Genomic DNA, 13,369 nt, shown 5'->3' on the forward strand with positions numbered 1-13,369 from the left:
ATACCCCACCAGGTCAGGTGCCTGATTACATTATTGTATGCAGATGAAATTGTATACAGAAATATAATTAACATATCTAAGGAACATCCAACACAAACAGTATACTACCTTCCCACTAGCAACTAATAGCTGACAGTGATTTAATTAACTTGTGCTAATTAACCAGCCACCTGGACAGTCAGAGGTCTCATTCCAGCAGACTTGTCGACATCGAGCTCATGAAGTACAATACACATTATTGTTTAAACACATCCCTTAGCAGACAATAGGTGAGTTCATTAGCACAATTAACAATGTGTGGAAGACAGGTGGTTGAGCTGATAATATTAGCATTTGCTATGAGTCTGACTGTGTGGAGCTGTCCCTGTTGATAATGGGCAGTTGGGCCCTATCAGGGACCCCAGGCCTAGAGTCCCAGAGTCTGTGTGTCTTAGGGAGAAATGAACTTGAATCCAAAGTAACATTACTCCAAGGGTCCCCCCAGCATACACCTCACAAAGAGTAGTGTTCTCTTACAAGCCAGGGCCCATAGTCAGTAGGCAAGAGGCTAGCCTGCAGTCTCCTCCAAAAGCCTCTGTCCCTGGTGAGTCTATCGCAGATAGCAGCAGCCTTCAGGGTCCTGTGCCAAGGTAGAGAGGTGGGGCGGCGACATCATCATCTCCATCTCGTCTAATCAGAGAACAGCTTGTATTTATTGAATTAAACACAATGCTTTCTTTAAATGGCGGCAGTGCCGAGCGGGCAATCCGCTGTTACTGTGCAGACGGCTAGCCGCTTGCCACGGGACTCAGAAGACTGCAGCTATGCTAGCTGTGAGTGACACTACAGTGATGTTCAGCATACAGAGGGATCTGTCAGGTATGAGATATGCATATTTAGGCCTCCTGCACACACATGCCTAAAAACGCCAAGTTTTTAGGCATTCAGGTGTTTCTTTTTAATAATCTAAATGCAGCCCATTTTTTTTATTGGTCCTGTACATACAGGCGCGTAAACCTGCACTGAGTATAGATAAGTAAAAAAAATAAAAATACAAAAATCAGCATTGCTGGATAGTATTTTAGGCGTATATATGCGCATATAGGTGCATACCCCACAACCCATTGAAAGTTAGAATAATTTTTACGCATGTGTATGAGTATGCTTGAGCAGGGGCTGACTGGCAACTTTCGGCCCAGGGGGAAAGTACAAACCAGAGGACTATGGTGCAGAAAACTCGGCACCATACCACTCTACCTCTTCCCGGCCTCCTCCTGGCCCCAATTCCAGGCTGAAGTTCTGCTCTAGGTACTTTCTACTCACTGGCTAAATCCGGGTTCCTGACCTGGTCAGCAGGGGCCGGTTGGGGGAAGCTGGGACAGCTCAGTCGGGGCTGGCCGGGGGAGAAGAGTCTCCAGTGGGGCATGGAACTGGCCTCTGCTCAGACACAATTTACACCACCCATGCTGGGAGGGGGCTGCGCTCTGTCCATCAGTAGGTCAGTGGCAGGGGGGACTTTTTACTTCTCTTCAACAGGAATCCCTTAAGGCATGTCTGTGACAGATGCAGTGCAGCCTTTTTAAGGGGCAACAGAGTGGCCCAGAGGGCAATTGCCCCCCTGACCCCTGGCCCAGTCCTCCCTTGGCTTGAAAACACACAAATAAGCACATTTACTATACAGCCTGTCCTCAAATTTTTATGCTCTGACTTTCTGCCAGGAATCTGATGTTCCTCTACATCAATGGAGTGTTCAAGTACATTGGCCTAAGATGAATCAATGTAACAATGCTATAAAATCCTTGTCCTTGAATTGTTATTTAAATGGAATCATTTGTAATGCAATCCGAGGTACGCACCTTCATGGTTATGCAGGTGGTTAAACCAAAACTCAACCGACCGGATGCTAAGAAAAAAAAAAAGAAAGCAAAGAAAAGCAATCAGTTCATTACATTCTCAGGGTCATCCCAAATTACATCCCAGTCTTAGTCTGTACGGTTCAATATTGAGTTGGCCCACCCTTTGCAGCTATAACAGCTTCAACTCTTCTGGGAAGGCTGTCCACAAGGTTTAGGAGTGTGTCTATGGGAATGTTTGACCATTCTTCCAGAAGCGTATTTGTGAGGTCAGACGAAAGGCCTAGCTCGCTCGAATTCATCCCAAAGGTGTTCTGTCGGGTTGGGGTCAGGACAGTCAAGTTTCTCCACCCCAAACTAGCTCATTCATGTCTTTATGGACCTTGCTTTGTGCACTGGTCAAAATCATTTGGTGGAGAGAGGATTATGGTGTGGGGTTGTTTTTTTTAGGGGTTGGGCTTGGCCCCTTAGTTCCAGTGAATAGAACTCTTAAGGTGTCAGCATACCAAGACATGGATCTTGCTTTGTGCACTGGTCCCAATCATTTGGTGGAGGGGGGGTTATGGTGCAGGGTTGTTTTTCCAGCGGTTGGGCTTGATCCCTTAGTTCCAGTGAATAGAATTCCTAAGGTGACAACATACCAAGACATGGATCCCCTGAGGAAGTCACGTGGTAGCGGGACGTAACGCGTAGGGCGTACACTGAGTCACAACACCGGAAGTGACGTTACGAGACGGAGGAAAAGGTCCCGTGGCTAATACCAATTTGCAGTTTAAAGCTATTTTAAATGTAAGTTACTATGTTTTTTGGAAATTATGTCTTAAAACATATTACACTATGATGGCCCCATTGTTTTGCTGAGAGATTAAGATCACACACGAGGCAGATGAATGGCGATACCCGTGTAAGGAGAACCCACAGTCCCCCAGAGAGTTGGAAGCGCTGCCACATTGAGACAGGAGTGGAGGAGTTAAACTGGCAATAATACCACAGGCATATTACTTGCATTAGTGAGGTGAGCGGTTAGTGCACCTAGAAGTGATATCACTGAAGAACACCCTTATTCACGAGTATTTGAGGTGGAGGAGCTGTATCAAAGTGATTGAAATAAGAAAATACTGGGATACTGTCACTTTTTGAATCCGATACCGAGACACATTTTTGACTGAATATTTTTTATGGAATGCATAAATTTGTCAAGCTGACACTGGAGCACACTTTTTGATATATTTGCAGTAATATATACTCGCACTTTAAAGAATTGGATAATTGCACAGACCCACACATTTGGGATATATCGGAAGCACTTTGTATTTATTGATTATTTATTAATTGGCACATTAATCCACTTTTTCACATTAATATATATATTACTTTGTTTTTTTTATATGGATTACCAAATATTGATTTAAGATTTATGCTGATGATTTAAATATTGCACATTATCAATATCTCCCTCTGGAATAATAAGATTTATATTTATTTATTTATTTTATTAAACATCAATTTTGTAATAGATATTTATATTCATTTATACCTTATACCGATTTGCATCTAATACCCTTGAAGCGCAGTACTCCCCCTATATTTATAACTCTATTAGACTGTTGAAGGTAGCAGTTATTGTATGAGCAGCATCAGGGGTACAATTTTAGAGAGTTTCCCTATGACAGCGCAACAATCACTCTCGTAGAAAAAAAGACATGGACCTTGCTTTGTGCACTGGTCCCAATCATTTGGTGGAGGGGGGGTTATGGTGGGGGTTGTTCTTCAGGGGTTGGGCTTGGCCCCTTAGTTCAAGTGAAGGAAACTCCTAAGGTGTCGGCATACCAAGACATTTTGGACAATTTCATGGTCTCAACTTAGTGGGAACAGTTCGTGGACGGCCCCTTCCTGTTCCAACATGACTGCACACCATTGCACAAAGCAAGGTCCAAGTTTCTGAAGCTTGACTCAATATGAACGTCTGAACTGGCGGATGTCCTGAACATCAAATCTAAAACTTACTTAAGAAGGCCAAAGATGAAGGCATTGAATCGCAGACTGTGATTGGACAGCTCGGAAAACTGGTTAAGCTTGGGGCACAAGGGGTGCAGCAGTTTGGTAGAAGGACCATCCTTCCAGAAGCACATTTGTGAGGTCAGGCACTGATGTGTACGGAAGGCCTGGCTCGCTCGAATTCATCCTAAAGATGTTCTATCGGGTTGAGGTCAGGACAGTCAAGTTCCTCCACCCCAAACTCGCTCATCCATGTCTTTATGAACATTGCTTTGTGCACTGGTCCAAATCATTTGGTGGAGGGGGGATTATGGTGTGCGGTTGTTTTTCAGGGGTTGGGTTTGGCCCCTTAGTTCCAGTGAAGGGAACTCTTAAGGTGTCAGCATACCAAGACATTTTAGACAATTTCATGCTCCCAACTTTGTGGGAAGAGTTTGGGGATGGCCCCTTCCTGCTCCAACATGACTGCACACCAGTGCACAAAGCAAGGTCCAAGTTTCTGAAGCTTGACTCAGTATGAACGTCTGAACTGGGGGATGTCCTGAACATCAAATCTAAAACTTACTTAAGAAGGCCAAAGATGAAGGCATTGAATCGCAGACTGTGATTGGACAGCTCGGAAAACTGGTTAAGCTTGTGGCACAAGGTGTGCAGCAGTTTGGTAGAAGGACCTGAGAAAAAGCATAAAATGTTCGGGTTATAATATATTATCCTAAGTTTGAAATAATAAGAAAAAAGTTATGATATGTACAAAATTTGTATTTTTTAATACAGGTACCTATATAGTGCCGTCAATTTACGCAGCTCTTTACATAATATATTATGCATTCACATCAGTCCCTGCCCTCAAGGAGCTTACAATCTAAGGTCCCTAACTCACATTCATACATGCACATGGTAGGGACAATTTAGACAGGAGCCAAATAACCTACCAGCATGTCTTGGGAGTGTGGGAGGAAACCCAAGCAGGCACATAGAGAACATATAGGTAGTGCTGTGGTTGGGATTTAAACTGACAACCCTAGTACTGCTGGGCAGAAGTGCTAACCACTGTGCTGCCCACACCATCCTGGGGGGTTGGCAAAAGGGGGGGGGGTGCCTACCTGCATTTACTCATAAAGTGTGTGTGTTGGTGTATGTGCAGCCAAAACTTTTCTCTTTCGTTTTGGGTAAGGAAGGGATAGCGTAAAACCCTTATTGGTTTACTTTCTGCTGTCTGCGCTCCACTGAGGAGATTTCCCTTCACTTCCTGTCCTGCAGAGGCAATGGGAAGTGAAGGGAAATCTCTCCAAAGTGAGGGGGAAACAGGTGTCCCCCAATCAAAGGTTTCCCCTTACTTCTTTTTCTGGTAACATCTGTAGAATTTTAGATTTTCCATCAATTTCTGTCTCGGTGACAGTGGTCACCAGGGTCAGTTGTAGTGCACATGCACAAGATGGGGCGCATCATGATGTCATGCCGCTCGTCTCGCGCATGCCCCATAGGACATTGCCTTTGTCTGTTTAAAGAAAAAAAAAAAAGCCATAAAGTGGTTGTAAACCTCAGACATAAAATATGAACAAAGCATATCGCTCTATAGTGTGTACTTGTCTCAATCCAGAGCACTAAGTGTCATTTCTGTCTGCTGCCTCCTTCTACTTTTCCTGACACCAAGAGGAAAAAGGTGACAGGAGAGGTAGCTCCAGCACACAGCCTGTGATTGACAGCCTGAGCTCTCTTCCTGTTTTCCGTGTGAATGGGGATGTGTCCCTTCTCTCCAATCACCTCTCAGAGCTCTCCTCACAGAGCTCTGCAGAGTGTAACTTCAGCTCTCTGCCCCTCTTTTTTTCTGAAAGCTCAGACAAGCTTTATAAATTCTGCACTTTGAACTGCTGTAGAGAAGAGAAGACTGCAGATAAACAAGTAAAACATATGTAGCAGTATTTGTTTATCTCTGCGTATCTCCTGAGCCCAGTCACTATACTGGGTATATGTAAGGGTTTACAACCACTTTAGCCCAAAATTTCAGTGAAGGTTTTTTTTTTTTTTTTTTTTTAACAGAGGAATGTAAGGTTGTACATTGCATTCATGAGATGAGTCACATGATGTCATACACTCCATCTCACACATGTGGACTACAACAATATTGAGATCTCATTAGATCTTGCAGATTAGGTACAAGGTCTCCCTGAAGGCACTAGTGACATTGCCATGCTAGGGGCATTAGTGCAGCCTGGGCTTTGCCATCAGTGCCTTTAGGGAAAGCAGGTAGAGGACACAAGAAAAGTGTGTAAATCAAAAAAACATACTGTATTACTGTATATACTCGAGTAAAAGCCGACCCGAATATAAGCCGAGGCCCCTAATTTTACCACAAAAAACTGGGAAAACGTATTGACTCGAGTATAAGCCTAGGGTGGGAAATGCAGAAGCTACTGGACCCAACTGGACCACCACAAGACCCAAAACAGGGGCTGCGGACATGGTACAGGAGATTCAGGGCTGTGGGCATGATACAGGAGATGGTTCAGGCATGGCACAGGAGATGGTACAGGCATGGCACAGGTGGTACAGGCATGGCACATATATGGCACAGATGGTACAGGCATGGCACAGATGGTACAGGCATGGCACAGATGGTACAGGCATGGCACATATATGGTACAGGCATGGCACAGATGGTACAGGCATGGCATATATATGGCACAGATGGTACAGGCATGGCACAGATGGTACAGGCATGGCAAAGATATGGCACAGATGGTACAAGCATGGCACAGATGGTACAGGCATGGCACAGATATAGCATAGATGGTACAGGCATGGCACAGATGGTACAGGCATGGCCCAGATATCGCACAGATGGTACAGGCATGGCACATATATGGCATAGATATGGCACAAATGGTACAGGAGATGAAGTGCTGAGGGCATGGTACAGGAGTCTCACTTACCTTTAACTGCAGTGCTGCGGAGGAGTCTTTACTTACCTTTAAAAATGGCGCCGCCCGGCGCCAACACATTACTGCGCATGCGCCGTCTACCCGGGAATAGCTGAACGTGTATGGGCTTTACCCAGGGGGTGGCGCACTGACCGGGGAAGAGGTAAGTGAGACCATGACTCGAGTATAAGCCGTGGGGGGCTTTTTCAGCATGAAAAAACATGCTGAAAAAGTTGGCTTATACTCAAGTATATACGATACATTTTTCCCATAAATTGCACACAACTACAGTATATAAATACAAATTAAGTCACGAGGAAAAAAGAAAACAAAATAAAAAAAATCATAAAAAGTCAAAAATACAAAAAACAAAAAACAAACAAACAATATAACCTCCATAAAAAAATTCAGCTATTGACCAATCTTTGCATCCTGGGTGACTGCAGGAATCATATCTAGACATCATTTATCTAGAAGGTTCCAGATGTTGTATAATCTCAAAATTTAAAAAAATCTTCAAGAACATAAAAAAAAAAGAAGAGCACGTTGACATTTATAATAGGATTACCAAGCTGTGTGGAGGCCTCCACCACCGTCCACGGCACGTTCCTCCTCTGGCCGATGATGACATCCAGAACCCAAGGCTTGAGGCCGTCACTTAGGATGTCCCGGATGGCTGGACAGAGATATTTCAGAATCAGGTGACCGATGTTGGGACTGACGGAGCTATTCCCCAGCTTGGCCTGAACAAGGGAAGGAGGAAAAATATATTTTTATAGTTCAGTTTAAAGGGAAACTATTTTGGGTCAGTTTTATTTTAGAATCATAAACTATTTTATATCTGTTTATTTATTTATTTATTTATTTATAATCTTTGTTTTGCACATAAACAAATAATACAGGGTACGTTGATGACAAAGGACTCCCAGAGCACTATGGGTTTTCTGCAGATTGATGTTGTCTCCTTTCAGGCACCCTGTCTCTGATTGAAACTTTAGTAATAGACCTAAAGTGGATTGTGATTAAAAACAAAACATAATTTTCAATCTTAATTAACAAACAAGAACTCTCAAACCTCCTCCACCCTTATTCCATCAACACAGGACCTTGATGCACGTTCAAGCTACTGCAGGCCAAGGGACAACCCAAACAGTAGTAGAAAGTCAGCACCCGGTGACTCATAGCTATGAGTTAGACTGCCAGGAATCAACAGCAAGGATGGCCAAATTTGTATAGCTACATTAGAAAACTGTGAATATATATATATATATATATATATATATATATATATATATATATATATATATATATATATATATACATACATATATATATATATATAAATACATACATACGTACATATATACACATATATATATATATATATATATATACACATATATATATATATATATATATATACACATATATATATATATATATATATACATATACATATATATATATATATATATATATACATATATATATACATATACATATACATATATATACATATACATATACATATATATATATATATATATATATATATATATATATATACATATATACACATATACATATTATATATATATATATATATATATACACACACACACACACACAGGTGCATCTCATAAAATTAGAATATCATCAAAAAGTTAATTTATTTCAGTAATTTAATTTAAAAAGTAAAACTCCTATATTTTATATAGATGTGTTACACACAGAGTGATATATTTAAAGCATTTCTTTCTTTTAATTATGATGATTATGGCTTACAGCTAGAGACAGCCCAAAATTCAGTATCTCAGAAAATTAGAATATTACATAAGACCAATATAAAAAAGGATTTTTAATACAGAAATGTTGGCTTATGGTATCACTGTGCTTGATTACTGGCCTGACCTAAACCCCATTGAGAATCTGTGGGGTATTGTCAAGAGGAAGATGAGACACCAGACCCAACAATGGAGACGAGCTGAAGGCTGCTATCAAAGCAACCTGGGCTTCCATAACACCTCAGCAGTGCCACAGGCTGATCACCTCCATGCCACGCCGCATTGATGCAAAAGGAGCCCCGGCCAAGTATTGAGTGCATACTATACTGTACATGGACAGACTTTTCAGTAAGCCAACATTTCTGTATTAAAAATCCTTTTTTTTATTGGTCTTATGTAATATTCTAATTTTCTGAGATACTGAATTTTGGGCTGTCTCTAGCTGTAAGCCATAATCATCAAAATTAAAAGAAAGAAATGCTTGAAATATATTGCTTTGCGTGTAACGCATCTATATAAAATATGAATATAATATGAATATATAATACTTCTTGAATTTAATTACTGAAATAAATCAACTTTCTCTCTATCTATCAAAGCAAGATCCATAAAGACATGGATGAGCGAGTTTGGAGTGGAGGAACTTGACTCACCTGACCTCAACCCGATAGAACACCTTTGGGATGAATTAGAGCGGAGACTGCGAGCCAGGACTTCTCATCCAATTTCAGTGCCTGACCCCATAAATGCACTCAATACTTGAATGGTCAAACATTCCCATAGACACTCCTAAACCTTGTGGACAGCCTTCCCAGAAGAGTTGAAGCTGTTATAGCGGCAAAGGGTGGGCCAACTCAATATTGAACCCTACGGACTAAGACTGGGATGCCATTAAAGTTCATGTGTGTGTAAAGGCAGGTGTCCCAATACTTTTGACAATCTAGTGTATCTAATAAAAAATGTAAAAAATCTATTTTCTTAATAAATTTAGGCCAATATGTATTCTTCTATATATTTTTGATAAAAAAAAATCCCAATAGGCGTATATTGATTGGTTTACATTTTGGTTGATTGGTCAACATTTTTATGTCCACAAACTATGGGATATTTTTATAGAACTTTTTTTTTATTCTAGTAATGGTGGCGATCAGCGACCTTTAGTAGGACTGCGATATTGACGGACAATCGGACACTAACTGACACTTTGCCGGAACCAGTGACACTATTACAGTGATCAGGGATAAAAATATGCACTGTCACTGTACTACTGACACTGGCTGGGAAGGGGTTAAACATCAGGGGCGATCAAAGTGTTAAATGTGTGCCTAGCCGGTGTTTGTGTGTATTGTGTGCTGCTTTTACTAGTGGAAGAGATGGATTCTAGTCTCTGCTTTGCAGGAACACAAGATGTATGCTTTCCCCCCTCCCCATCAGAGCAGAGCTCTGCATTGTTTACATGGACATCTCTCAGTTCTCTATGTCTTCCCGACGATCGGCGGGTGTCGGAGGACATTGAGTGCTCGGCACCCGCAGATCAGCTTCTGCTGTGAATTATCACAGCAGAATCGGCCCGTGCGCCCCCTGCAGGTGGAAGTGCTGAATTATGTATAGATATGTGATCCTGTGCTCAGCTGCCGCCCTGTAGCAGTAAAAGTGCTTTAGGACATGGTGCAGAGGGTGGTCAGAGGCTGTGGACATGGTGCAGGGGGTAGTCTGGTCAGAGGCTGTGGACATGGTGCAGGGGGTGGTAAGAGGCTGTGGACACGGTGCAGGTGGTGGTCTGGTCAGAGGCTGTGGACATGGTGCTGAGCCTCCATGATTGAAAGAACTGAAATCCAATATAGAAAAGAAGTGACAGTCCGCAATGAAAGGGGTGGGCGAACTAAGGAGGAATGAGGTAGATGATGCTGGATGTCTTCCAGACAGTGACTGTCCCCAATGAAAGGGCAAGCCAGCTAGGGAGGAAAGGGCTAGAGGGTGCTGGATGTCCTCCAGCCAGTGACAGTCCCCAATGAAAGGGACGGGCCAGCTGGGGAGGAAAGGGCTAGATGATCCTGGACGTCCTCCAGCCAGGAAATGGGGCGGGGCTCTATCTGACTTGCTGCAGCTTCAAATGCAATTGTGAGAAGCTGGCAGTGTGCGGTGAAATCGGAGGAAGCCGTTCCCATAGAGGAGAGGAGCCGGTATTCCTGTATAAGACTGAAGGGAAGGATGGAGGTCAGGATCAATAGCTTGCAATACATTGGATCAACTAACACATTACTAAACCAGCTGGCCCCTCCCACCAGCCATGATCTGCCTGCATTGCATAGAGGAGTACAGAGACACATTGATGACATCATTGGCTGTAAAATAAGCAATGTAATACAAATTGTGAGCTTTGCTGATTGGAGAACTCTAGCTTTGAGCAAGCTGGGGGGGGGGGGTGTCAGACCTCTGCAGAGAGACCACTGCTTCCACCCACACAGCAAGGCTCCTTCTCTGCACCTTGCTTGCAGGGGACGGGCTTCACTACTCCGGCTGATAGATGTCCTCACCTTGTTTTCATGTACCTGGAATGTATTTGTCTGGATAACACTGAAAATGTAATTGTACTTCATGCATGATAGTGGAAATTGTTAGGCTTTGGAGTGTTGGCACCTTACCTTCACTCCGGGGTCCCGGCTTGTGCCAAAGTGAGCCACAATCAGATCCACAGCAATATTGACGGCCTTCACCAGCCCTGGGGAGACAGGAAAAGCATCGCAAAGTCAATAATACCACAAACATTGATTACCGCTGACCTCGGAGATCTGCAGATATTGTTGTGTCTATTCTTCTCCAATCGTGGTGAGCTTTGTGTATTCCTCCCTGATCAGGACAGTCCTCCGATGTGAGACTTCCTCTAATAAAGATCTCCTTCCTCCTTCTAGTGATCCCTCTACTGATATCTAAAGATCTACAGTATATAGAAGAATCAGGACCTCCTTCCTCCTGTTGGTGATCCCTCTAGTGATATAAAGATCTATATAGAGTAATCAGGACCTCCTTCCTCCTGTTGGTGACTTATTTATTGATATAAAGATCTATATAGAGGAATAAGGACCTCCTTTCTCCATCTGGTGATCCCTCTAGTGATATAAAGATCTACAGTGCATTGCGAAAGTATTTGGCCACCTTGAACTTTTCGACCTTTTGCCACATTTCAGGCTTCAAACATAGAGATATAAAACTGTAATTTTTTGTGAAGAATCAACAAGTGGGACACAATCATGGAACGAAATTTATTGGATATTTCAAACTTTGTTAACAAATAAAAAAACTGAAAAATTGGGCGTGCAAAATTATTCAGCCCCTTTACTTTCAGTGCAGCAAACTCTCTCCAGAAGTTCAGTGAGGATCTCTGAATGATCCAATGTTGATCTAAATGAGTAATGATGATAAATAGATTCCACTGTGTGTAATCAAGTCTCCGTATAAATGCACCTGCACTGTGATAGTCTCAGAGGTCCGTTTAAAGCGCAGAGAGCATCATGAAGAACAAGGAACACACCAGGCAGGTCCGAGATACTGTTGTGGAGAAGTTTAAAGCCGGATTTGGATACAAAAAGATTTCCCAGCTTTAAACATCCCAAGGAGCATTGTGCAAGCGATAATATTGAAATGGAAGGAGTATCAGACCACTGCAAATCTACGAAGACCTGGCCGTCCCTCTAAACTTTCAGCTCATACAAGGAGAAGACTGATCAGAGATGCAGCCAAGAGGCCCATGATCACTCTGGATGAACTGCAGAGATCTACAGCTGAGGTGGGAGACTCTGTCCATCAGTGGCGGCTGGTGCTCAAAATTTTTGGGGGGCGCAAAAAGAAAAATGTAATAGGTATTGCTTTGCGGCAAAAAAAACGCGGTAAAAAAATTGCGTGACTTATAGGTAATGGTATAGATGGCACAGGTGATGGTATAGGCATGGCACAGGTGATGGTATAGGCATGACACAGGTGATGGTATAGGCATGGCACAGGTGATGGTACAGGCATGGCACAGGTGATGGTACAGGCATGGCACAGGTGATGGTATGGGCATGGCACAGGTGATGGTACAGGCATGGCACAGGTGATGGTACAGGCATGGCACAGGTGATGGTACAGGCATGGCACAGGTGATGGTATAGGCATGGCACAGGCATGGCACAGGTGCTGCTCCTCTCGTCCTGTCTTCTTTGACGGCGGTGGGCTCTCTGGCTCTTCAGATCCGTCCGGCGGGAAGGAGATCGGGCGGTGACGGTGTGTGACTGACGCACGCACCGGCACCGCCCCCATTGCGACGTCAGTGGGGTCAGAAATCGGATGTCCTGGATGATGATTGGTCCAGGCTGGAGACTGGACCAATCACAGCCAGGATATCACGAAAGTGGGGGTGTCCTAGCGCTATGACCTGCGCCCAGGTTACGCCCCAGAAGGCAGCCAATCGGCGCCTCTGCTGGGTCGTAAACCCCACTCCCCCCATAGCCACCACTGAGACCGGCGAACGGGAATTTTTTTAACTTTTTTTTTCTTTTTGTAATCTTTTTTTTCTTTCCTTTTTTTAGGGGGGGGGGGGGCGGCGCATATGCACAGCCCGCCACTGCTGTCCATAGGACAACAATCAGTCGTATGCTGCACAAATATGGCCTTTATGGAAGAGTGGCAAGAAGAAAGCCATTTCTTAAAGATATCCATAAAAAGTGTTGTTTAAAGTTTGCCACAAGCCACCTGGGAGACACCAAACATGTGGAAGAAGGTGCTCTGGTCAGATGAAACCAAAATCAAACTTTTTGGCAACAATGCAAAACGTTATGTTTGGCGTAAAAGCAAC

The 13,369-nt window shown here is 43.2% G+C and overlaps 1 protein-coding gene across 4 annotated transcripts in view; it reads right to left on the reverse strand.

The window, feature by feature from the left end:
- The window catches only part of RUSC2 (RUN and SH3 domain containing 2), a 132,700-nt gene that overhangs the window by 20,682 nt on the left and 98,649 nt on the right, over positions 1-13,369 (reverse strand). For all 4 annotated transcript variants that reach the window (XM_082257558.1, XM_082257555.1, XM_082257557.1 and 1 more), the window contains 4 exons: positions 11,181-11,257; positions 7,320-7,494; positions 4,396-4,501; positions 1,836-1,882 (listed from right to left, as the gene is read on the reverse strand). In XM_082257558.1, the coding sequence (XP_082113684.1) occupies positions 1,836-1,882; positions 4,396-4,501; positions 7,320-7,494; positions 11,181-11,257 (405 nt within the window). The remainder of the gene's footprint in view (positions 1-1,835; positions 1,883-4,395; positions 4,502-7,319; positions 7,495-11,180; positions 11,258-13,369) is intronic.

Source organism: Pelophylax lessonae, assembly GCF_965119305.1.
Source record: "Pelophylax lessonae genome assembly, chromosome: 1".
NCBI lineage: Eukaryota > Metazoa > Chordata > Amphibia > Anura > Ranidae > Pelophylax > Pelophylax lessonae.